Below are 26,726 nucleotides of genomic sequence, written 5' to 3'. Positions count from 1 at the left end.
ATGAGCTATATCACTGATGTGTCTTTTGGGGTTAGGTTTATGACACATTCTGTCTTTGGTCCGGCACGAAATGAGCTTTTTTGACAAGAAGGATATTGATGGTGTATTATATGAACTGCTCAGATCTCCATGGCTGCAGGCTTTACTAAAGGTAAACATCTCTTCCAATAAGCAGCAACTGCAAATTTTGTGCCTTCCCTTGGTTATGCACAGAAACAAAATTCTCTGCATTTAAGAATTTTTAACTTTAATTATTTAATCATTGAATGAGCTGCAAAGACAAATGATATGAGGCTTATTTTATACTTAGCTTCAGAAACCAATACTTTCCCCCTAATTTTAGAACTAAACTACCTATGGATGGTTTGGTAATAAACCAGACAGAAACCAATTTCTTTTGCATTTCTTAAGCCCACATGTTTCCATGGTTTTAAACAGAACAGCGTTAAAATAAGACAATCTGATTCTCTGGTTTTCACTTCCTTTCTAACTTTTTGCATTTATAAGGTTCGGTATCATAAATGTTTATGAGTGGCTATTGTTTCTATCATCTTATAGTTAAAAAAAACTTTCTGCTTGGCTTTACAAAATGATGTATGAAGCAAACTATTGTAACAGTTTAGGACAGTGAACACAATTCATTTAAGTCACTTCAGTGCTCAATACCAGTATATGTCAAACAAGCACATTGTCAACTTTATGGGGTAGTCCAGATAAGAGGCACATCCAGAATTACTAACTCTTACTTTATTATAAGGTTACATTAAGAGAAAATTGCAAGTCTGAAAGTACATTTCTCCCTCCTCCACAGCTTTTACAGTCCAATAAACTAGGAAAGGTCCTGTCTTAGACCTTTACTATATCCCATTTCTTCTGCGGGTTAAGCTTTTCTTATCTAGTCTGTGTTTCTTTCTCCAAAGGTCAATCTCATATATCATTACACATACAAATCTCATAGAATTTCTACTGAAGAAACGTGGGCTTGATTCCTGGCCCATTCACATTGCTTTGTATGGGGGGAGAGCCAGGTTTTTGCATTATGTATCACGTTTGTAATATTGTGACATTGCATGGTGGCATCAACATCTTAACGTCATCTGTTTCTAGGTATATGAATGCCTTCATCAGTATATCAAGAGAAGGCCAGTTCCATTCATATCCCAGGCACAAGAATTGATGCAAGAGGTGAGATTGCTGGAGTTGAGATTAAGTGTAGTTTCCCTGATGTCTAGTTTTTGCTTTCAATATTACAAGTTCCACAGAAATAAAATTGCTTTGTATCACTTTTGACTTCTTCTAACCGCGTGGACTACTCCTTGCGGTTTTCTTGACAAAATTCTTTTTCAAAAATGGGTTGCCCTTTCCTACTTCTTAGGACTAAAAGAAAGTTTACTGACCTGAGGCCTCCCATTGGTTTTGTGCCTAAGGTGGAACTAGAACTCATGGTCCTCTGGTTTCTACCTAATGTCTTAACTACTGCACCAAATTGTCCTTTAAATTTCACATAATTGTATTTTATAAACATCAACGTGCTATTTAAACAATAGGTTAAGTTACATGTTTTCAAAATGAAGTATATGTTTCTCTTGTTCATAGGTAGTGGAGTTGCTGAATAGAGGCCAACAATCTCCAGAAAGGAAAGAGCTAAGACAACTTCTACAAGGTCCTCACTTCAAGGTAAGCATTGGCCCCTGGAATTCTTCAGCATGGAAGAGAAAGGTCTCCAATAGAAGATCATTTATTATGAAGATGCATTGTTGGAAGCTGAATATTGGCACAGAACAGTGATTTCATCACTTTGAGTTACATTAAGTGGTTCCGGGAGCCATCCTTCTCTCCACTCCTGAAGAACATTTTAGCAATTCAAGAATCCAAAATGCACCTTTTATTGGCTAGAGAAGAAACAGTTGCAGGAAGGCATATTTGTCCTTCCTTTGCAAAGGAACCCTGAATTATTACTGACTTTTCCCATGGGCCTGGAGAGCGGAATAGCAACACACTCTGCTCTTATCAACACTAACCCCATCCATCAGCCAAAAGAAGCAGAGTGTCAAATTGAGAGACTGGTAAAATCCAATAGCCATTTTCAAAATAACCAACAGGTGAAATCTGCTCCTCCCTGAGAAAAGAGACCGGTTTTCTCTGTTTTATATAGAAAGCATGCAAGAAAGAGAAGCAAAATCTTCTCACCCTAAATTGTATAGTTGTAGGTTTTGTATCTGGAAGTTACAGTAGCTGCCAAAACTCTTGTACTATTGCTTTAGAGCTTTTCCTCTAAATGAAACTTCTAATCAGAACTCCAAATACGGTAATTTGTTCTTGTGATTAACTAGTCCAGTTCAGGCTGCTTCCAAAAGCAAATTGCTTTAAAGCAAGAATTCCAAGTAGGAATATCAGCTCATCTGAATCAGTGCTAGCTCAGTAGCAGCTTCTGGTTTTGACAAAAGAATCTCTGTTCTCTTCCAACACTTGTGTGTCTTTCTGTTTTAACTTACAAATCCTGTCTCCCTTTTAAATTATAAAAAGGTTAAATCATAGATTAGAATAATCTAAGGTACAAGAAGGGAAACATCTAGCATTTTAAACAGTATGTATTATCCTTCACCTGCATTTATGTCTATTCTGCATATTCAAAGATATAAGATCATTCAGAAAGCTTTGGGGAAAAGGTTCAGCTTGCCTTCTTCTTGCCAATCTACATTTTTCTATGTAAGAAGCTTTATAGAACGGAGAATCCATATTTTTTCCATCTGCCTTTTAAAATTATACAGTTCTGTACTTTCTACTTAATGTTTGAATGAGACCTAAGTATGTTTTGAGAAAAGCTTTTTCAAGCTCCTTATGTTGCAGAAGTTGATTTAGAAGTGGCTATGAAGATCTATCATTCCCTGTTATAAAATGTGACGGTCTCTTTTGAGGCTACCAAAATCTTTCAGCACAAGGAATGGTTTTTTTCCTAACACAAATCCATTGCATTAACATTTGAAAAAGGAAATAATACATTAAAGCTGGGAAATTTGGCTTCATCTTCCAATTCAAGCAGTCTAATCATATTTGAACTTTGCAGGGGTGTGTATGCTAGATTTTTAAAAATCCTCATTTGGGGGAGGGGGCTAAATGGACATACACACAGAAATAAAAATCAAAAATAATTGTTAGGTTAAATTTATCTTGTAACTCTTACACCCAAGCATCCCCATTAAAAATGACCTAGCATTTATTTACCCCATCCCTGTGTTTAATATTTCTCACAGGCCTTATTATTAGCTCATGATACTGTGGCCCAGAAGGATTTTGAACCTATGCTTCCACCCGTGACAGAAAACCTCCCTGAAAATGAAGAGGCCATGAGGATTGTCTGCCTGGTGAAAAATAATCAACCTCTCGTAATGTTCAATTTCACTTTAGTTTTAATTATATTCGTTTAGTTTGTTTGCTGTGTTTCCCTTTGTATCATATCTTCCTTCAGGGCAACAGGCCATCTTAGATAGAGTAGGGCAAGTTTACCACTCCACAAAGCTTACAGGGCATTCCTCCCATCTTAGAATTTTTATTTTACTCGTTTATGTTTGTTTTTAAATATGAAAATATATAGGACACAAGCATGATGCATTGTTGAATTCACAAGAAGAAAACATTTAAAAAACAGTCTGCCCTGTTTGATGTTTAGTGTAACTCTTTTTTGAGGGAAATATAATTATAGCTAGCATTTTGTTACCTGAGACTAAGGCCATAGGTACAAATACACCTAAGCAGACTTGCATAATAAACTAGTTAGTCAGAATAGATCATTTGCTTATGTCACCTAAAGAAATTCTATTGGTTCCATGGAATAGGAAAAAAGAAAAAATATGGCAAGCCAATCCCATACCAATAGTCCTTGCTTAATGACTTGTCTCTTAGCGACTGTTCAAAATTACAACAGACCCTTCAAAAGCTACTGATGATCCAGTTCCAGAGTTCCAAAAGTTGCATACAATTGGGTAGTCACATGATTGCATTACGGGCAGTTGGCAATTGGCTTGCCTTTATGGCCAGTTTGAATGTTCCATGGTTATGTGACCACGATTTATATTTTTTTTTTTGCCATTTTCTGGCCTTTTGGGATGGTTTCTGGCAAAACACACATAGAATCTGTGAATTCGTTTAACAACCACAGTGTTTGCTTAAGGACTATCGCATGTACATAACCATGGTGATTGCTTAACAATTGCCACCAAAAAAGCTGTAAAATCAGATCTAGTCATGTGGGTGCTTTAACTTACAATCTACAAGAAGTTATGATAGAAATTCTGGACTCAGTTACACTTATAAAGCAAGAACTACCTGTACTGAAATTAACATCAAAAATTACATTAATGGTCTACTAAGTTCCCAGAGTCAAGTTGAACGTTATGGTACATGAATGCAGGGAGGTACATGAAGTGGAAGCTATAATTTTAATATTTCTATCAGGCTCTAGACTTCCCGTATACCACTACTCACCAATTGTGCACCTTTTTATTCTTTTGTTCAGTAGGAAGTAACTCTTCCTTTTCTTCCTCTTCCTCAGGGTGCCACCATTAAACGCCATGAGCTGACAGGGGATATTACAATAGCAAGAGTAATCCATGGAGGACTGGCAGATAAAAGTGGTAAGGTAAATTTAATACATCTGAAAGTTTAAAAAATCACTGGGGAGGGGCAGGGAATCATTTTCAATATGTGTTTTGAAAGTTCTGTACAGGTTCTTGAATGTTCTGAACATATTTCTTAGTAAATCTTAGTGAAAGTATTCTAAATTGTTTTATTATGATTATTATGAGTTTTATGATTATTATGTTTTATTATGATTATTATGAGTCCCTCCGGGGAGAGGGGGTGGTCTAGAAATTTAATAAGTTATTATTATTATTATTAACTTCCTTCTGCTTATCCCAAAATTGCTTTTCGGAGGCAGGGGTTGGGAGATAGTATAAAAGGCTTGGAAGTGCTTCTATTGGAGATTGTGTTCCACAGACAGAGAGATGCATTAAGCCAACTATAGCAGTCAGTTTGTTTGTGCTCATCACATTCAGGAACAAAAAAACGGGCTCCAAACAGTGCATAGTCTCCTTTCAGTTGCCTCCATGAGGCCAAAATGGAGGAGGAAAGCTATTGAACCGAAATTTACTCTTCCTCCTTAAAATAACCCTGACTGAAATGAGGTTAAGATAGTCAGATGCACAACTGTCTATAATGAATCGTTTTAAACTTGGGAGAGGAGGAATAAAGTCTAGGGTGTTTCTTAGAAATCCAGATACTTTTCTTCTCCAGTTCTCTGACAAACTGCTTAATATCATTACTGGGTTTTTTTGCAGGGTTGTTATATGCTGGAGACAAACTTGTAGAAGTGAACAGAATCCCAGTGGAGGGCCTGGAACCGGAGCAAGTCATACATATTCTGGTAATCACAATCAGCCTTCTACTCTTTAAATATCACTTAATGATAACATGCAATCAATGCAAAAGTGCATACTTGGAAAATAAAGACATCCTCCAAAGGTATGGTTTGAATGGCCGAAGGAAAAAAGCTATCAAGAGGGAGTGAACATTTCACCACTTTTCATAGATCCCTCACAACTGTGCAATGTAGTGCCCACAGGTTTGTCAGTCCTACTTTCCTTCCTGCAGACTTTTCTTGCGACTGTACCAAAGAGCAAGGAGGCAAATATTCATATTTCTACTTTTGTAGGAAACACTTTGTTTTAATTTCAAGGTTTGTGTGTGTGTGAATATTGTTCCCATCACCACCACCACTTTCCCCATCTGCTGCTTCTGTCTGCTGCTTGCATGCTAATGTGGGGAAAAAGAAAAGCCTTGTGGCAGTTCCCAACCAATCAGAAGTAGGGACTGTGTAATCCAATTCCTTCCTCAGTTGCAACTAACAGTTGCTGCTTTGTTTTTTAAACATGTTTCCTGACTTTTGCACAATTTGATAGCTAAAATGTACAGGAGAAGCCTATTCATATACCATACACGTAATCCTTGACTTATAACAGTTCATTTAGTGATTGTTTTAAGTTACAATGGCACTGAAAAAAGTGACATGACCGTTTTCCACTCTTACTTCCCATGGTCCCATGATCAAAATTCAAACGCTTGGCAACAGATTCATATTTATGATTGTTGCAGTGTCCTGGGGTCATGTGACCACCTTGTGTGATCTTCTGACAAGCAAAGTCAATGGGAAAGCCAGATTCACTTAACAACTGTGGCAAGCAAGGTCGTAAAATGGGGCAAAGCTCACTTAACAACTATTTTATTTAACAACAGAAATTTTGGGCTCAGTTGTGGTAATAGATCAAAGACTATCTATATACCAAAAACAATATCATCATGGATTTTATCCTTCCTGTCAAAAGGAATAGCTAGTCATAGAATTATAAGTGTATTGATGATCAAATTAAGTTTGCAACCAAAGTAGGCAAAGTGCATTAGATACTGTTTTTCTGAATTCTTGCAGGCTCTATCCCAAAGCACCATCATGTTCAAGCTGATTCCAGGTTCTGATCGAATCATCAGCAATCAAACAACAGTAAGATGCAATGCATGGATACATTTCCTTTGCTTCAAATGGTTAACACAGGAATCCCTCAGAGTTAGCGTTTAGTTAGCATTAAGTTTCTTCATGGGGAAAGCTTTTTTACTTTAATCATTCTCTTATATCTGTTGGATCAAATCAAAGATCCACTTTATTTCCATAGTGATCAGTAAGATGCTACAAGCAAGATATTAGGGCCCCTATTCCACAACAGCTAGTACTAATTGATAAGTACCTTGAAGGACCAATATGATACCAATAAAGGAGAATATTTGTAGCTCAGGGTTGAAATGAGGGGTCTTCATGTGAGTGCTCTCTGAGCTTGGCTGTTTTTTTTTCTTGCAGGTGTTTCATTACCCAAACTAGGTAACATTATCAGTGCTAGTGATAGGATCAATGTGAACCACTCCACCAAATTGTTGTCAGGGAGGAATAAGGATAAATAGTCTTCCATCTCTGCCTAGCCAAAACTCACCATAGAAATACATTGTCTTGTCTATAGATTGAAATGCTTTACTGCGCAGCTTCTTGCTTACCTAACCCACTGATCTCCAAGATCATTTTATCCTCTTATTTCTGTTTATGAATTAATACCTATTGCCACGTTTTGACTGAAGTTGTATCTTGGCTTTTTAAAGCTGACCTTTTATTCTTTGCAATTATGAAACGTTTACAAATGTATTTCCTTGTCTTTGGAGTGTCACTTCTGTGAGAAAACTAAATTTTTGATGTTGCTCTTCCAGCTCTATGTCCGTGCAATGCGGGATTACTGCCCTCGTCAGGACCCTCTCATTCCGTGTGTTGATGCAGGACTGCCATTTAAAAAAGGAGAGATTCTTCAGATTGTAGACCAAAAGGACATCCTGTGGTGGCAGGCAAGGAAACTCTCCAACCTCAAAGCTTGTGCTGGACTCATCCCTTCCAATCACCTTATGAAGAGGTATGGAAAATTGGGATGTATTTATTTTTGCTAATGGGTAACATGCGGTGAACCAACTTATGCAAGATGTCTCTATTAGCATAGAGACAATCATAGTTAGCACCTGATACAGTTAAAATAGATCAAAATTATAGGCAATTTTTCACCACACATTGCTGAATAAAAATAGAAAATGTATCTATTTTTTCATGCAGAAAAGGGTGAAAAATAAGCAATCCCGGTGAATTAACTAAATAATAGTGAATTCCTCTTACATGGCTGTGGGGAAAATCTAAAACGTCTTTGCTACAGTGGTCTTCTTCCTATCTATAATTCCTTCATAATCCAATGATAGGCAATTAATCCTATTCTCCATCAATAGTAGCAGAGTGCATATACTATCTGACCCAAATAACCTGGGAAAACAGCCATGTCTTCAATGCCTTGTGAAAGGCTGACAGGGTTGAGCCATCCAAATCTCCAGGTGGGCCTTGGTCCACAGGGCTAGTGCTGCCACTGGCAAAGCATCAGGGCTAAATTTAGGGTAAGACCATGTGGCACAGGCTTAGGGTGCCAATGGTTAGGGGGCACCAATACCGTATTTCCATCCAAATCAATGTAAAAATACTAAACTTTGTATCAGCGAGAGGTGGCACCATCAATCAATGTGCCCTAGGGGTGCCATGTACCCTTGAGGCAGCACTGGTTAGGATGCAGAGGAATACCAGGGAGATTTCAGCAAAAGAGACCATTGCTGAAAGAAAGATTACAGTCTTCTCTTCATGAACTCTAATAAACTTGGGATGATGATGATTGGGATGATGGTGGTGGTGGTGGCGGCGGCGATGATGATGATGATATAAAAAGGGGGTGTGGCTCTGCACTCAACCAGTCAAATGTTTTAGAAGAGACAATCTTCCTTTCTCCAGGAAAGAATTTCTCTTCTTAGGTTTGTGTCCTGGTTAAGCGTGTACCTGTAATGGAAATCTGGTTTTGAATCCCTCTCCAGCCATGAAATTCCTCATAAGACCATAGGAATTCCAGATTCCGTTGAAATCTTGTTCTAATTCTGTGATTTTAGAAAATCTTCCTTTCTTCGGTCTAGGAAACAGCAAGAATTCTGGTGGAATCATCCCTTTCATCCCCACTCTTGCCTCCAATCGACAATCTGTGAGTATAATAAATTCCTGATGATAAGGTGTGCATGGAACTGTTTCTGTAATTAATATTATTTTTTTACTCAATTATTTCTATAGAGTACAAATTAGACTACTTAGATTTAGAGCAAAAATGCTATAGTTTGAATTCCAAACCTGCTACCAATCCTGTCAGTCTAGAAATAGGATTACCTAAGACTAATTAGTCTTAAACACAAGGGGGGGGGGACTGTAGGGAAATCATTTACTATGCTTTAGTGTACAAAGGTATCAATGTTATCAGAATAATCTGTTTCATTTACTTAGAATTGTTCATTCATGTCCCTGATGATGCGTATATATTTTGTTTTTTATGAATTTCCCATGATTAGTGAATATTACAGAAGAAGGTCAGTAATGCTAATTGGATTCCATAAACGTGTGTGTGTGTGTCTGTGTCTCTCTGTGTGTGTGTGTCTGTGTCTGTGTGTGTGTGTGTTAGCCAAGGTCTCCAAACTAGTCCTACCTAAGATGATTGATCTCTCTCTGAGATGTACTACTCAGAATCCTAGAAGAATGTTGGGATAGAATTTGTCTCATAATTGAATGGCCTCTGTTCAGGTACAGGTAGTTTTCAACGTATGAGCCCAATCGAGCCCAAAGTTTCTGTTGCTAAGCAAGACAATTGTTAAGTGAGTTTTGCCCCATCTTAGGACCTTTCTTACCACCGTTGTTAAGTGAATCACTGCAGTTGTTAAATCAGCAGTTGTTAAGTGAATCTGGCTTTCCCACTGAGTTTGCATGTCATTAGGGCACAAAAGGTTACTACATGACCCCAGGACACAGCAACCATCAAAAATACATGGCAGTCGCCAAGCATCTGAATTTTGATCAGCTGACCAAAGGGATGCTGCTACGGTCTTATGTGTGAAAAGTCAAGGCCTACCTGTATGTATTGCTTGAAGGAATATTCTATACTGTATCAGATGTTCATTCTTTGCTATCTAAACAGTATATATACAGTGGCAACCATGTACGTAACTTCAAAAGAATGAAGCACAATTCAAAAAGAGAAAAAATTCTTTTCATATCATTTCCATGAATTCTATGAGATATTTTTAAAAACTATAGTCTTAAAAACTTTCTACAGCTAGTAAGGAGAGATTTCAGACTAACAGCTTCCACTTTGACTTTCAATAGAGACTTAAAATACATTAGCTTAGAAGGTAATACTTATGCCTTTTAATGAAATGTGTTAGTCAGAAAAGACGCTGCTAGACTCTTCTGATTTTTTTTGTTACCCGACAGGTCTCTTCCTGCAATGTCCTGAGTTTACCAGCTGATCCCAATCTATTTTCTGCTAAACCCCTGTGTGCATATCCTAGTCATCTTCTCCGTCTATAATCCATTTTAATGCATCTTGAGATCTGTGCGTCTCCGTGTCTGCATGTGTACTACTGAACATTTTATTAATATATGCACAAAATAAGTAACCTTGCTCCCTGTGCATTATCTGTTTCATAGTGTCTTAACATCCCTGAAACTGATAAGAATGCATATTCAAATCCAAAATGTTGATTTTAACAATAGTTTTACAGACACACGACATAATTTTATAAATGTATAGGTGTATTATTTTCTCTAGCCTTTTCGAGAGCAAATGGATTTGTCCTCCATATACAGGCAGTTCTTGCTTAATGACTGCTCTGTTTGATGACTATTCAAAGTTATGCCAGAGCTGAAAAAGTAACTTTATAACTGGTTCATGCACTTATGACCATCACAGCACCTGTGGTCTGAGGTCACCATTTGCACACCTCATCTTCCAACAAGAAGAATCAACGAAGAAGCCAACAGTAAAATTACATGGTGTAGTCATGTAACAATTGCGAATGAGTCACTTAGCCATAGTGGAAGTGAGGTTGTATGGTCACAGGATATCTCACTGAACAACCATTTTCTTGGCAATGGAATTGCTGGTCCCAATTCTGGTTGTTAAACTGGGACTATCTCTATGTGTAATACACAATCATACATACACACACAACTATTTGAAAGTGTCTTTTTACCAGCGCTCTTGGACAATATTGTCTGTGAAATGAAGCAACCAAGTAGGACGAGCCATCCTTATGGTTCTTCCGTCAGTAGCTTCTTTATTCACCCATAGGATTGCATTTAGCAATACCAAGTTGCAAGATAACTCACCTTTTCTAGAAATGGAGGCTGAGATTGGTTTATAATTGTAGAGATTGAAAGAGGCTTTATAACTACCCCAGGGAAAACAGATCCCATTGCACTGCAAGGAGGCATCAATCATCTTCTTTAACCATGGGGCTACTATTATCACATCCAGGCTCATGTAATCAATAAACTGTTCTCGTTCTTCCTTCACATCTTGGTGAAAGTGCAAAAAAAGTAAGGAGGGCAGAGTAGTTCATATGTTTTACTCCTCTCAGTGTTGGAGTTTTCAAATGGGCATTCGGTTGATATCCATTCTGGTTTTGATCTTTTCCATGAAAGAGTTGGTCCACATGTTCCAGCTGAGGGCCATCAGAATACAGACATCTTTGCTTTAATAAAAAGAAAACCATTGTAGAATGTTGTACATCATGTACTATATGAAATTATAGATAAAATATGATTTTAAAAGTCGTGGGGTAAATACGTTATTGTTTTATCTTTATGTGAGTTCTATGAAAATTATGACAGCCTGGCATATATTTCCTTTTCCTTGTCTACAACATACAAGAAGATGATATGCAGATCGATGAGAAGTGTGTAGAAACAGGTAATCACTTCTAGTTTGGATGGATGGAAATTACGTCTTTCATTTGAACTCGTCAAAAGCCCAGTATGAGTAACCCAGAGGCCAAAAAGAATATCCATTTGTAAGAAACATTGAACAAAATGACCCCTAGTAACAATGCAAAAATGTTAACATTAGATGTATGTCGAGAGAGCTATAATCAGAGGCATACGTCCAGTCATATCAACTGTTGCTTCAGCTAGAGAGAATCATCAGTGTAGAAATCTGCATTTGTGAAGCCTGGTTATGCAGTTCAATACAATACAATACAATGCAATGCAATGCAACGCAACACAACACAACGCAACGCAATACAATAATACAATACAATACAATAAATACAATACAATACAAATACAAATAATACAAATACAATACAAATACAAATAATACAAATACAAATACAATACAATACAATAAAATAGTAGAGTTGGAAGGGACCTTGGAGGTCTTCTAGTCCAACCCCCTGCCTAGGCTGGAAACCTATACCATTTCGGACAGATGGCTATCCAACATCTTTTTAAAGACTTCCAGTGTTGGAGCATTCACAACTTCTGGAGGCAAGCTGTTCCACTGATTAATTGTTCTAACTGTCAGGAAATTTCTCCTCAGTTCTAAGTTGCTTCTCTCCTTGATTAGTTTCCACCTTAGACACATTTGATGCTGAATTTAGAGAACTCACTATGCCACATTTTAGCCTAATTCACGGAACCATGTCCTGCAGCTTTTCTTCTGGTTTTTTTTTATCATGAACCTGATTTATGGTTTTAAAGTTTGTAATTTTGAACACTTTTAATGTTTGGTGTTAGGATTTTTTAATGAAAAGACTTTTAAAAATGTTAAAATCTAGTATTGTGATTTTGAATTACTTTTGTAACAGATGCACAAAGAATGCTCTTGAGCTAATAATAAAGCCATTTTTGTAAACACAGTCCTATTTTTCATGTTCCAATAAAAATCTGAAATAAGAAATGTGGAGGAAGTAAATTACATCTCCCCTCCTACCAGATGCTTCTGTCACTATCCAGTTTGGAATTCATTCCACAGCACAAATACTTTTAAATAAATACCAAAATCAATCGTGGATTTAACCAGAGATGTGTAATTTGATTTTACAAAAGGAGATTACAAGAGGATCTCATTGCCCCTTTCTATTGCTACCACAATGGGAAATTGTTTCTGATGTATTGGGTTGTAATTATGTTTTACAAAGGTATCACTAAAATAAAATTCATTTGCTATTTTTGCTCCCTGGGTGACTTTAAAAGATGAAGAGACGTTTGAGTCTGGTAAGTTCTTGCAATGTCCTTTGCTAATGATAAGAATCTCAGACTTATATATGTAACATAGGGATTAAATAAATGCTCCATTTTGGTGTCTGTATGATAGGTGTATGTTTATGAAAGATATTTTCTCAGCCTGTCTGGGTATTTTTATAACCAAGTCTAGATAATGTGAAACAAATTGGCTTCTTTTTCCCAAATAATCATTCAAATTTGAATTACAATAAAAAATTATAGTGCTATGCAAGAGACAGAGAAGACATCTGGAAGCTAATGAGATTACACTGCATAAGCATAATTGAGTGGCAAATCTACTTTATTATTCTTGATGATGAAGGAGTATCCATGCTGATGCTTCCTTATCAAGATATTTTTGTATATTAAAATCCGAAATAGTACAGACCAGAGGCATATCAGTCTGCACACTGAGAAATTAGCCTTAAAATAGTTTGAAATACCAGCAATATTGTTACCTTTTAAAAGAACTTTTTAAAAAAGCAACTGGCTTTCTGTTGTGAAACATCTCTTGAAGGTTTTTCCCCCTTCACATTGTGCAGGTAGATTGAAGTGATATATGTCAGTCATTCTTGTGGATTTCCAGAGTTTGTGTACAAAAACCTCCAAGGAGCTAGCACGAAGGAAAATCTACATATCTTACAAGCTTTGAAATGCCAGAAGGTTAAAATTGCTGTAGCTGGCCTGGGAAATGATTAACCTGTTCCAATTTGAAAGGACTTGGGGGGAAAGTTAAAAAGTCTGACTCTTGGTAATTTATTTTTTAAATGAGCAGACCATGGGCAAAGACTGAAGTGAAATCTGGAACAAAAAGGCATGTAATTGAGAAGGTCTGCTTGGGCTGATGCTAAGTTGAAGTCATGAGAAAACCAAAGTGTTTTCCCTTCAATAAATGTGTTGAAGTCTCTGCTGAAAATATTACAAGCTTTTGAGTTTTAGAAAACATCCATCAAACTGATTAGAAATTGAAATAGGGAAGAACTTTTGAGTGATTTGATTGTAGAACCATATCTGCAATAGACTGATGTGACAGAGACCTTCAAACCTGTAAATGGAGGTCTTGGCAAGGATTGCATGTATGAAGATATTCTATTCTTAGAAGTAACATGTAAACTACAGTATAATAGACATGGCTGCTGGACAGTGACGTGCGGTGAGGTTTACGGCTGGTGAGGCTGGTGATGTCATCAGGAAGGCGGGGAATGGGACCATGTGTGCTGGAGCCTGAGGCTGCCTCAGCCTCAAGCACACGTGATCCCATTCCCCGCCTTCCTCAGCGCGCTTCGCCGGCTTGCGTTCCACGATCCTCAACAGCAGCTGCTTTTCTGTGCGTCTGGCGTTTAGGACATCCGGCTATCTACCTAAACGCCAGACACACAGAAAAGGATCGTGGAGCGTGAGCCGGCGGAGCGTGCTCAGGAAGGCGGGGAATGGGATCGTGATCCCATTCCCCGCCTTCCTGAGCGCGCTTCGCCAGCTCGCGTTCCACGATCCCCAACAGCAGCTGCTTTTCTGTGCGTCTGGCGTTTAGGACATCCGGCTATCTACCTAAATGCCAGACGCACAGAAAAGCACTGAAAAGCACTTTGCCTCCAAGCCACTTCGTCTTGATGACGTCGCCGACGTTGCTGCTGGGCGCGGCCGGACGGAGGTAACCAGAGTGGCGCTGAGGGGTCCGGGCGGACGAAAGAGCGAGCGAGCGAGCGATGGAGGATCAGGCAGCCTGATCCTTGGTCGCTCGTCTGCCGGACTGCCTCGGCGCCACTCTCGCTACCTCTGTCCGTCCGCGCATGGCAGCTGTGGCAACGTCATCAAGCCCCTGCCACTTCTGGACGTCTATTGCAGTCGCGAGGAGCGCGCAAAGTACAGCAGAGGCAGGAAGGTTATTGGCTCTTCTGAGAACCCTCCTGCCTCCACCGGTTGCCCAGCTGGCACCGCCCCACGCGCGGTCCTCCTCCTCCCTCCTCTTCCTCTTATATATATGAAACTCCCTTGTGGATATTATTATTATATATTATTATTTCATGATGAGAGGTGAGGCTTTGCCTCCCCTGCCTCCAATGACCGCACGTCCCTGCTGCTGGATAACCAGAGGATTCCCCTCTTGGTCTTTCTTTTCCTCTGCTATTCATCAGGCAAATGGAATTCTTGCAACTCAAAACCTAACACTGATTTTGTACAATTCTCCCAATAAGGTTTTTATCTGTATAGATTTTATGTTCTCATGCCTATTGCTGCTGTTAGTTTTTTGTCTTTGCTTTTTGTACAAATTGCCAACTTTATGCTGGTCTGATCATATTGAATAATCTGCATACTTTTCTGCTTTATATCATGAGTGATATAAATTAAAAACTCTTTTAATTTGACATTTCTTATCCTTCCATTTTACCCAATGTAACAGAGGAACTTAAAGAAGGTAGTTTATCTTTTTATTTTATAGACCTTAAATTGTAGGCAAATTCTGGGCTTGTGTACGTTTACTAATTAATGTGCTCCTCTAAGCAAAGACAGATGAATATATGCAAATAACTTACTCTATAGGATGGAAAATAAGACATGTTTGGCAATGAAACCCTATTTCAGTGGTTCTCAACCTTCCCAATGCCACGACCCTTTAATACAGTTCCTCATGTTGTGGTGGCCCCCAACCATAAAATTGGTGTCTCGGTTCCTAAGACCGTCGAAAATATGTGTTTTCCGATGGTCTTAGGCAACCCCTGTGAAAGGGTCATTCGACCTCCAAAAGGGTCCCGACCCCCAGGTTGAGCAGCACTGCCCTATTTGATCATTTATAAACTAAGCAACTATCCTGAATGTAGAATTCCTCATAGGTGCTGAGAAGTTACACTTACTTCTGTTGGTATCTCAAAAAGATTTCTTGCTTTGTCCATTAATTACAGAGTGAAGACTCTGCTTATGATCTTACTTCAGCTTTTCTTTGTTTTACACATCTGCAAAGATAATCAATATTGATTACCTTTGAAGATCTATAAAACAAAGGAAAACTGAAGTAAGATCATAAATAGTCGCAGGTCCAATCGTGATCACTAAACAGGAACTATACGTAATAGATTAAACCTCTCCACTGCCCAGAAAAGGCAGAAATCATATGACTAATCAACATTTTGGACATGCTTGCTTTCCTCCAGGTCATTTCTGGCTTTCACTCAGGCCAATTAATGGAGTTTGAATCCCTATGGGGAAATAATATTAATAAACAAAGCTCTATATAATAACAAATTACACAGGCTGAAAACTAGTGAACTACCAGGCAGTGTTAGCCATTATGGAACTGGCACATTTATGGCTTTGGAAATCAGTCTCATTCAAGAAGCTTCTTCAGTTCAGTTCTTGGATGAGAAGCTAAATATTTTTAAGGGAAAAAAACCCAAGAAAGTAGAGTTGCCTTTTGGAAAAGCATCTTTAGGACAACCATGACCTGGATGTTTGAGAATCTCCATAAATTTTGGAAATCATACTTTACTGCCTTTTCTCCCACTTCCTTTCCAAATTCAACTGTTGCCTTTAGTCTTTAATCAGAGGTGGTATTCAGCAGGTTCTGACCAGTTCTGGAGAACCGATAGCAGAAATTTTGAGTAGTTCAGAGAACTGATAAATACCCCCTCTGACTAGTGTCACCCCTATCTATTCTCTGCCTTCCGAGTCCCAGCTGATCGCTAGGAAATGGGGATTTTGCAGTAACCTTCCCCTGGAGTGGGGAGGGAATGGAGATTTTACAGTATCCTTCCCCTGCCACACCCACCAAGCCATGCCCACCAAGCCATCCCACAGAACCGGTAGTAAAAAAAATTGAATCCCACCACTGCTTTGAATCCACATTTATTAAATTAATTTTATAGACATGCTTCCTGCAAATCGATCCTACATATTATGTTTCATGTATGTTGATCCAATGTATACTTTTTAGAAAATTATTATTCACTATGAATAAAAAACTTTTTAAAAAATCAAAAGGGGGTGTTATCTTAATTTGATATCACTCAATAATTTGACAATATTTTTAAAATCAAATGCTTAAGGTTTATAATTGAAGGGCCTCTGTTGCTTATGCCTTTTTTAAAAGGCCTGCTTTGAACACCGAGTTCATTGCTGGTAGCATTACAAATGAACATTATATTTCTTGTTCATGAAAGTCTTAAGGATATTGCTACATTTCTTATTCTTTGTTTTGTATCTCTATCTCTCACTTCAGAAGAAGAAGAATTCATTGGATCTGGTCAGCCGGTGTTCATTAGTACGTAGCCAGTTCTGCAACTGGAGAATTGTGTTCAGGGTCACCAGGCTACTAAATAGTTTGTATCTGATGCGTTGTATTGGTGCTTTCTTCTTGACTACCGTAGTTCTTTACTTACTTCTGCTTTGTTATTGCTCTGTAGGCTTCAAAAAAGCCAAATGATGTACTGTTTTTAAGTCCTGCATATCCACTTCTGTTAATTCTCACAGCTCCTTCTTATGAATAAAAAGTTTGTGACTAACAGTATAGTTAGACAGACATATGAGTTCAAGAGAAGCACTGATAAATCAAGAGAATGTTATTAATGGCTGGTTTCTAAAATAAAAACAATGGAAATGGGAATAATACATTAGCTGAATTGCTAGATCTTAGTCAGATAAATGTAATGGAGGCCGGGGTCTCTGAAAAACCATAAGAATCTGACAAATACAGTATGTATCTCATTTTAGAACTTCAGTCTTTTAGTTAGTATCAAGTGGTCCAAAAATAAGTCATTCCTTGTGAAGTGAAGTGGTTGGTAATACCCAGAGACAGATGTAATGAAAATACCTTGCTTATGTTGCATATTTCTGTTGTTCCAAAACAAAAAGAAGAAAGGACAGCTTTAGCAGCAAAAAAAAAAAAAAAAAAATCCGCAACAGATAGAATGTCCAAATGAATGATTGAGGATAGATTTGTGGTTTAGACAGACTTATAGACAATAGTTTGAACTATGGACTTGGCCTCACTGAAATAGTAATCTTCTGCTGCCCTTTCCCCATAGGGGTTTTCCTAAACTGAGTCACTTGCTGCTAACACAGAACTAAAATTAGGCTTTTGCACCTGAGTTTTTTATCTGGATCAACTGTGCGTCCTAAAAGCCAATTTGTTAGCAATATGCAATTTTTATGATGTTGGGATTCTGTGTTTTCATAGAAGTATAATTTCATTACACTAGTTGAAATAAGCTACAAAATCCAGCAACATCCACTTACAACATAACAAGTGAAAATTTCCATGATTAAATGATCATATGTAAACCTTCCCCTGCAGAAAGGTTTATTAGTTCAGAAAAACCCAATTGATAGCAAAGTACAACTCACGAGTATATCTGGCTTCTTTCCAACAATAAAAATATTTGTTTGTTTGTTTGTTTTATTGGATTTATATGCCACCCTTCTCCGAAAGGACTCAGGGGGGCGTACAGCATTAAACAACACATATTACAAAAGTTAAAAGGAAATTAGAAACAATCCAAAAAACAAACCCCATTAATATAACACTAACATTTTAAAAATTAGATAAAATTAACAGGCCAGGCCGGCTTGCTGGAAAAGCCAACTTTTTAGGGCGCGTCGGAAGGAGCGGAGGTCAGAGATTATGCGAAGCTCCGGGGGCAGCTCATTCCAGAGGAAAGACACTCCCACAGAGAAGGCTCTCCCCCTGGGGGTCGCTAGCCGACACTGTTTGTCGACAGCACCCTGAGGAGGCCAACTCTGTGGGATCGCACTGGACGGTGGGAGGCTATTGGTGGCAGTAGGTGGTCTCGCAGGTACCCTGGGCCTAAGCCATGGAGTGCTTTAAAGGTCATAATTAGTACCTTGAATCGCATCCGGAAAACAACCGGCAACCAGTGCAGGCCACCTAAAAGGGGTGTAACATGGGAGCACCTAGGTACCCCCATGATAACCCGCACGGCCGCATTCTGGACCAGCTGAAGCCTCCGGGTGCTCTTCAAGGGCAGCCCCATGTAGAAGCGTTGCAGTAGTCCAGGCGAGAAAGGACGAGGGCATGAGTGACTGTGCATAGAGCTTCCCAATCCAGGAAGGGGCGCAACTGATATACCTGGCGAACCTGGTAAAAGGCCCCTCTGGTCACGGCTGTCAGGTGATCTTCAAAAATAAGCCGCGTGTCCAGGAGGACTCCCAGATTGCGGGCCCTCTCTGAGGGGGCTAAAATTTCTCCCCCTATCATCAAAGATGGAACAAGATGCACAAGTCGGGATGACGGAAACCACAGCCACTTAGTCTTGGAGGGATTGAGTTTGAGCCTGTTCGTCCCCATCCAAATCTGCACAGCCTCCAGGCATCGGGACATCACGTCGAGGGCATCGTTTGGGTGGTTTGGGGTAGAGATGAAAAGTTGGGTATCATCAGCATATTGATGATACCGTACCCCAAAATCATGGATGATCTTGCCCAGCGGTTTCATATATATGTTGAACAGGAGGGGTGAGAGAACCGACCCCTGCGGCACCCCACAAGTGACACGCCTCGGGGTCGATCCCTGCCCTCCAGTCAACACGAACTGTGACCGATCCGACAGGTAGGAGGAGAACCACCGTAAAACAGTGTCCCCCACTCCCAACCCCCCGAGTCGTCGCAGTAGGATACCATAGTCGGTGGTATCGAAAGCCGCCGAGAGGTCTAATAGGACCAGGACAGAGGAGTGCCAGAGATCATCGACTAATGCCATCTCCGGGCTGTACCCGGGCCTGAAACCTGACTGAAATGGATCCAGGTAGACAGCTTCATCCAGGTACTGGGGAAGCTGACGTGCTACCACACTCTTGACAACCTTTGCTACAAAGCGAAGGTTGGAAACCGGACGATAGTTGGCTAAAGAAGCTGGTTCCAGCGAAGGCTTCTTGAGGAGGGGCCTCACCACCGCCTCCTTCAAGGCGGTGGGAAAGAACCCCTCTCTTAATGAAGCATTGGTAATCGCCTGGAGCCAGCCTTGTGTCATCTCCCGGGAAGCCGAAATTAACCAAGAGGGACACGGGTCCAGCACACAAGTGGCAGCACTGAGTCTCCCCATAATCCTGTCCATGCCCTCGGGGGTCACAGGGTCAAACTCATCCCAGATTGTCTCCACAAGATTCATCCCCGTCGACTCGCCCGAATCTAACCAGTCAGAGTCCAAGCCTGTCCGAATCTGTGCGATTTTATCCTGCAGATACTGAACAAATTCCTCAGCCCTACCCTGCAAGGGGTCTTTCCCAGTTCCTTGGTTAAGTAAGGAACAGGTCACCCTAAACAGGGCGGCTGGGCAGTTATATGCCGACGCGATAAGAGCGGAAAAATGTTGCCGTTTTGCCGCTTTAATCGCCACTAAGTAGGATTTAATATGAATTCTTACTAGTGTTCGATCAGATTCGGACCGGCTGGCCCTCCAAACACTCTCTAGGCTTCTTTTCTGGCGTTTCATCTCCTGGAGCTCCTCGGTAAACCAGGAAGCCACCCGGGATCGACACCGGGTAACATCTAACATTTTGCAACCCACTCATAGCACCAAAAAGGTGCTGCCTGAATCTGCTATCAATTTATTCTATTTAAGTAGCATGTTTGCTACCAAAGTAGCAAACATGGTAATGTGTTCCTTGTCTTTTCCAGATAATTCTTTGCTATTAACCAAATGGAGGGAATAAGGGAATTTTAGAATTTTAGGGAGGATTAGAAAGTCAAAAATTTGGAATGAACTGTGAAAGCAAATATCTGAAACGCCTTAAATGTAGCAGGGTAGCCATATGGTTCAGTGATCAGTTTCTAAAAATCTGTATCTGTCTCCATTTTTCAGCTGGGTTCCGGAGAAGTATGCGCCTGTGCCGTAGGAAATGCAACTACAGTCACCTGGCGTGTCAGTCACATTGCCTCAACAGTTGCTACAGTGCTATGGCAGCACCTTATGAAGAGGTGGTGAGATATCAAAGGCAACCAGGTGATCGAAACAGATTAATTGTACTAATAGGTAAGTAGCAGCAATTAAACTGTTCCTTGTTGAAAAAGTGATTACTATAGCAAAAAAAAAAAGAATGCATAAAAGAGAGAAAACTTGCATTAGTTCAAAGAAAAATAATCTCATCATAGTACAGTTATTTTTAAAATTTCAAGTATATCGCATCTTTGTAGAACTGGGACATAATTTGGTGACCTTGATTTGTATTCCTTGCCTATGTTTCTTCTACGGAAAAAGTCAGTATTCTATTGTATGTAATTAAGTGGTATAGAATTTTTATTCAGTGCATTTTTATTCAATCATTTCTTTCATTCTTAGGTCCTTCAGGTGTTGGAGTGAATGAACTACGGAGACAACTTATTGGTATTAATCCTCACCTGTTTCGAAATGCAGTGCCACGTATGTAGATTTTAAATCTTAACACATACTAATGGAAGGAAACAAAACATTAGAATTTCACTAATTGTGCTCTGCATATTAGCCTTTCATTATTTGTAATTACCACTAACTTTTCCCCAAATTAAGAGAGGATTCAGAAAGGTGTATCTCTCATTTTAAGACAGATTTGGAAACCTAGGGCACTTTCATATGCCATCGTTCTCAATACCTCCAACCAGCTTAAATTAGTATAAGATGGTTGTGTGAAAGAAGTTTCTTAATACGCCTTAAAGTCAAACCTTTCTGGCTATGAGATTAGACAGTTATGGTTGCTACCTAAATAAAAAGAAATTAATGTTCTTGCAGGTTTCCCACTGATACTACCAATTCTCCTATAGCATGATGTAATTACTTCTCATTATGCTTTCAGAATTGGAAGCAAATACAACCAGTACATCTTTAAGAATTGCTTGGGTGGAATCGGTTACTAGCACAACAAAATGTTCACTGTCTTACATTTAAAACAGGGCAAAACTGAATACCGATTTGGCATAAAGTCATAATTTAATAAATAAATTAACTTAAAAGGAGCAGAGCTCAAAAGAATATTTGGCTTTATCATTTTTAAAAAATTTGTGATCATATCCGGAGTAATTTCTGGAGATTCTCTGATTCTGGGGGACAACTTTCTCAGGTATGCACATCAAGGTTCATGGATTTGGACTTTACAAAAAGAGGACTGTCTGGAAAGGAATGACTTTTATCGATGTATATACCAAATAACCAGCCCAATATAACACTAAGCAATGAGCTTTACACTAAAAGTATGTTCCAGTAACTATTTAAAAGTATTGCAATAGCCATAATTTGTCCTTTTTAAAAACAGATACAACCCGTGCTCAAAAGAGCTACGAAGAGAATGGTCGGGAATATCATTATGTACCAAAGGAAACATTTGAAAATATGGTGTACAATTACAGGTAATTTGTATTTAGAGTCACACTTTTTGTTCTTTCATCAAATTTTAAAATTCTCTGCCCAGATACCAGGATAGCCAGTCAGCAGAGTTCAAAATGTATTTCTGCCACAGTTTTCTTATTTGACAAATAAAAATGTTCTTTTATACATGAAATATTATTTAATTAATTAATGTTGTACTAGCATTAACTGTGGTAAGTATGTAGCGAGAAAGGCAAAGTTGAGCAGTGTAACACGCTAGGAATTTGAAAACACAGAACGTAGAATAATAGAGTTGCAAGGTACTTCAGAGGTCTTCTAGTCCAACCTTCTGCTTGAGCAGAAGACCCTGTGCCATTTTAGACAAATTGTTGTCCAGTCTCTTTTGAAAGCTTCCAGTGATGGAGCACCCACAACTTCTGAAGGCAAGCTATTCCATTGGTTGATTGCTTTCACTATTAGGAATATTCTTCCTAGTTCTAGGTTGCTTCTCTCCCTGGTTAGTTTCCATCCTTTGTTTCTTGTCTTGCCCTAGGGTGCTTTAGAAAACAGGAATTTGCTACAAGGTTCATTGGAAAGGAGTTGACTCTTTATCTTGCCTTTTTGAAAACACAGAATTTGCATGCTTCTCTCCTTCAGTCATTAAATAAACCGTCAATGTGCATTAAAAAGCAAGCAAAAGTAGTGTTGTGTTTGCAGTAGAAAGAAGAGGCTTGTAGAAACAGAGCTGTTATTTTACACCTCTCTCACATACATATATGCACATGCAACATAGGTTGCTCCAATAAGAGAAGTGGAAAAAAAGTGACAGCACTGATTCCAAGTAAGGACTTTTCTTGTCTCCCTAAATATGTAAACAAGACTGCTGCCCCTTTATATTCTGCTTGAATTGAGGTGCATGTTTTCTCCTGGCATTATTAGAAAGATACTCATTACGTAGCCTCTTTTACAGTCTTTGCTTTGAAATATGCTCATCATCTCCCTCTCTACTGACCACATCTACAGAATGTTGGAGTATGGAGAGTACAAGGGACACCTCTATGGGACAGGTATTGACGCAGTCCAAGCGGTGCTTGATGAAGGGAAGATCTGCATAGTGGATTTAGAGCCTTACGTGAGTCACAGAAAAATCTTCTAATGTTGAAGGTTTTAAGCGATCAAACTTGAATCTGCCCTTAAACATTTTTTTTCTTTTTTTTCTTCAAGTCAATGTTGACTCTGGCAATTGCTTGTTTGCTTGATGGTTTTTCTAAATACATGTTGTACAGGCATTAATTAGGTAAATAAATGTATACTGTCAATATGTCAGGGATAGAAATAATAACATTTATTTAAATATTTTAATGTTTTAAGCAAATACAACATTTCTAACATATGGTAATTAGAATAGTTTCTAAACAAAATATGAGCTAGAAATTATTAATGATACCATTTTTATTCAAGATATTCTGGAATTATCTAAAACTAGTCCTATTAAGTTGACACACTAAGCTACTTCTGAATTACAGATGTTACCTTTTAATCATTTTTTAAATTGTTTTAAACAAAAACTAGGCAGAATAGATATAATTTGTATGATTGTTTTTATTTTTTTATTTTATCTTGCAGAGTATTCAGTTTGTTCGTACTCATGAACTGAAACCCTACATTATATTTATTAAACCACCAAGTGTGAGCTGCATGAAGCAGACTCGGAAAAATGCTAGGATAATTACCAACTATTATGTGAACATGAAATTTAAGGTAAGATTTAAGAGGAGGAAATTAGCAGTGAGATTTACATGGCTTTAAGGTAGCCATACTCACTACTTTGATTTCTTCATCATATTTCTGGTGAAAATACTGTCATTTCACTGTTATAAAGGGAAAGTAATTGCAACATTGAATTATTACTTTAATACGTAAGTGTAAATTCAAAATAATACACTGATTTTAAGAGGTTTTGACCTAATTTAGTTGTATAACATATCAAATAGTTTAGTGTATCACTTGTGATATACTGTAAGCCCTTCTCATTTGCATCTAACTGTAGCACAACTATCACTAGTAACTATTTTCTCTGCTATGTCCTCCTGATGTTCCAAAGCGCATTCAATTTTTCTCTTAATGACAGTTTTGTATCAATCTGATATGCTTCACCAACCATTGATCCAATAAGGTGACCCTTAGGAAATGAGATTATCAGTGTTTAAAGGTAGTCCTTGCTTTACATTGGTATTTAAGACCAGCAATTCCTTCGACAACACAACACAACCATTCGCCCATGAGGCTGTGCCCGGCTCTTTGGGAGCCCACTCGCAAGAGAGCAGCCGCCCGGCAACTCCCCTCTTCTGCTGGGCACAGAGCTGCTCACCAACCTAGCAGTATCCCGAAGGCGCCAAGCAACGCGATCACCTTTGCCTCCCTCCCGGCACCTTCGGGATACTGCTAGGTTGGTGAGCAGCGCTCTGCCTGGCCGGATGTGGGGGGGTTGTCCAGGGGGCTTATATGCAGGAGGGGCTTATATTTTTGCCCACCAGAAAAATGTGGCATGGCTGTATTATGAGGACATGTCGTATTTTCGGGGAAACACGGTAGCATTGTGCCTATAAAAGGATTGGTATTATCAATGAGATATTTCTCTGTTCCCTCATGATCTTGCAGTAGCCCTTTAACTAACCATGAGGAGGCCTATATCTCTGCATCCCTTTGAGCATGAATTGAGAGTTCACATCCAAAGTCAAAGAACAACAGATCTGCTTTGTTATTCAGTATAAATATTGCTCTTCTTTATCCGAATAAGAGTATTTTGATTCCAATTCCATTGATGGTTTTCAAGTCTTTCGTTCTCTTTTATGGGAGTCAAAATCAGGAATTAAGAGTTTTCTAGGTAGTATTCAGCAATAAGTTAATTACTACTTCTTTAATAGCTGCAGAGCATTGTTTATTTCCCCACCCCACCCCCACCCCAAAAAAGAAACAAATTGGAATTCTTTCATAGAGTGTAAACAAACTGTGGCTCAAATTGTTTTCTTTCCTATATTCATGCCTGCTAGCAAGAAAATACAAGATGGAGAAATGAAGCAGGTACATAGGTACAACTATGCCAGCTCATTATTTATTGTGATCTCCCTCCAGGAAGAAGATCTGCAGGAAATGGAAGAGTCAGCTAAAAAAATGGAAACTCAGTTTGGACAATTCTTTGATCAAGTGATTGTGAATGACAATTTACAGGAAGCTTGTCTTCAGCTAGTCTCTACGGTGCACCAAGCCCAGAATGAGCCACAGTGGGTTCCAGCCACATGGATATGCTCAAATTCTCAGGACTAGCCTGTTTCATGAAATGATAGCAGGGTAATTGTGTGCAAAATCCAGCATTCTGAGGAAGATCCTGGTTTTCTTCCAGAGGCATCAGTTCAGCCATCCTAGGGGTGAACATTACTTTTCTGGCAATAAATCTTTTGGAACTTTTACTGGATTTTAAGGCTGGGATTGCTGGAGATATCAACAGAAGATTAACAAAAGCTATTACAAGGTGCAAGTCTATTGGCTGCATTTGCCTGTCACTTAAGCTAGGGACAACAATTTTTAAAAATGTTTTTAAACTCCCAATTCTGGGAGTAGGCCCATTAAAGTGGTAGGATCATTTCTTTCCTTTCTTTCCATCCCGGAAACACTCCAGGGACCGTTAAAAACATCCTTAATGCAAACCTGCCTGCAGAAAACTTTAAAAACCTAAGAACTACCGTAGGTCTCCCCTGCAATAATAAGCTAGGAACAGTTGTTTAATAAATCACAGAGCACAAAATTTATTTTAATTCCTTCCTAATTCATGTAAGCAGGCAAATAAAGCAGGGAGATTCATTTAGTCCAAACCAGGATTATGATTCGTTATGCTCCTGAGGAGCCAGAATTTATAAACCAGCATTTATTCTTGGTTAATATTAATTTATCAAATCATAACACATCACTTACTTTGACATAAATGCAGCCACACTTATGTGGTATTTTTCGCCATTATATATTAAGTAATTCTGGACCAGAAATATCATTCTGATGGTATAATCAAAGATGATGTAATTGTTTAAAATGTGTAATTTTGGATATTTTTTCCTCCTTAAGCATAGGAGGTCCCATAGGAGGTAGTAGCAGTTTTTGACCTACTTTTTGATTTATAGCACATTCCTCCATCAAGAATGAAATCTGGAGAAGAGTTATTTTTACCTTTCACTGAACTTTTCAGTTAGCAAACAGCACACTTCTAGCAGCAATCATATTAAAATTACTGTGATATTATTTAAAACTTTCTCCAGCACCCTTTATCTTTGGTAGCAAGCGGCACCATTTTTTTAAAAAATGAAGGTGCACCTTGTCCTTTAAATGTCAGGAAACGCATGTTAGTTCAAAATTAAGAAGGTACTCTATGTTTAAAATTAATATAATTATAATTAATATAACTAACTTTATATTATGATGGGTGAAGATTTTGGGAATATGTCAATTCAGTCTATAATTAGGGCTTCAAGCTTGATTTAATACACCATTGAGTGTGTATGTGTATGTATATGTGTATATATATGTATTTGTGTTACAACCCGATATGCCCAAATAGTCTCCCTTTATTTATTTATCAGCACAAATACAACACATACACACACACACACACACACACACACACACAGTGGTTGTCAGTAAACCAGTGACCCTTAGTGACAAAACACT

At 38.7% G+C, this 26,726-nt stretch overlaps 1 protein-coding gene across 1 annotated transcript; it reads left to right on the top strand.

Annotated features, from left to right (window-relative positions):
* Positions 1–70: 70 nt before the first annotated feature.
* On the top strand, positions 71–25,334 carry MPP4 (MAGUK p55 scaffold protein 4; the record flags this gene model as incomplete). Its single annotated transcript, XM_081957072.1, has 15 exons — positions 71–151; positions 1,108–1,185; positions 1,597–1,677; positions 3,255–3,386; positions 4,553–4,634; positions 5,340–5,425; positions 6,485–6,556; positions 7,306–7,502; positions 16,876–16,976; positions 20,532–20,702; positions 21,009–21,089; positions 21,955–22,048; positions 23,031–23,139; positions 23,634–23,768; positions 25,143–25,334. The coding sequence occupies 15 exons, from the start codon at positions 71–73 to the stop codon at positions 25,332–25,334; spliced, it is 1,692 nt and encodes a 563-aa protein (XP_081813198.1).
* Positions 25,335–26,726: the final 1,392 nt, after the last annotated feature.

Source organism: Natrix helvetica (genome assembly GCF_964273705.1).
Source record: "Natrix helvetica genome assembly, chromosome: 1".
Classification (NCBI taxonomy): Eukaryota; Metazoa; Chordata; class Lepidosauria; order Squamata; family Natricidae; genus Natrix; species Natrix helvetica.
The sequence above is the reverse complement of the archived record's forward strand: the minus strand, read 5'-3'. Positions and strand labels throughout refer to the sequence as shown.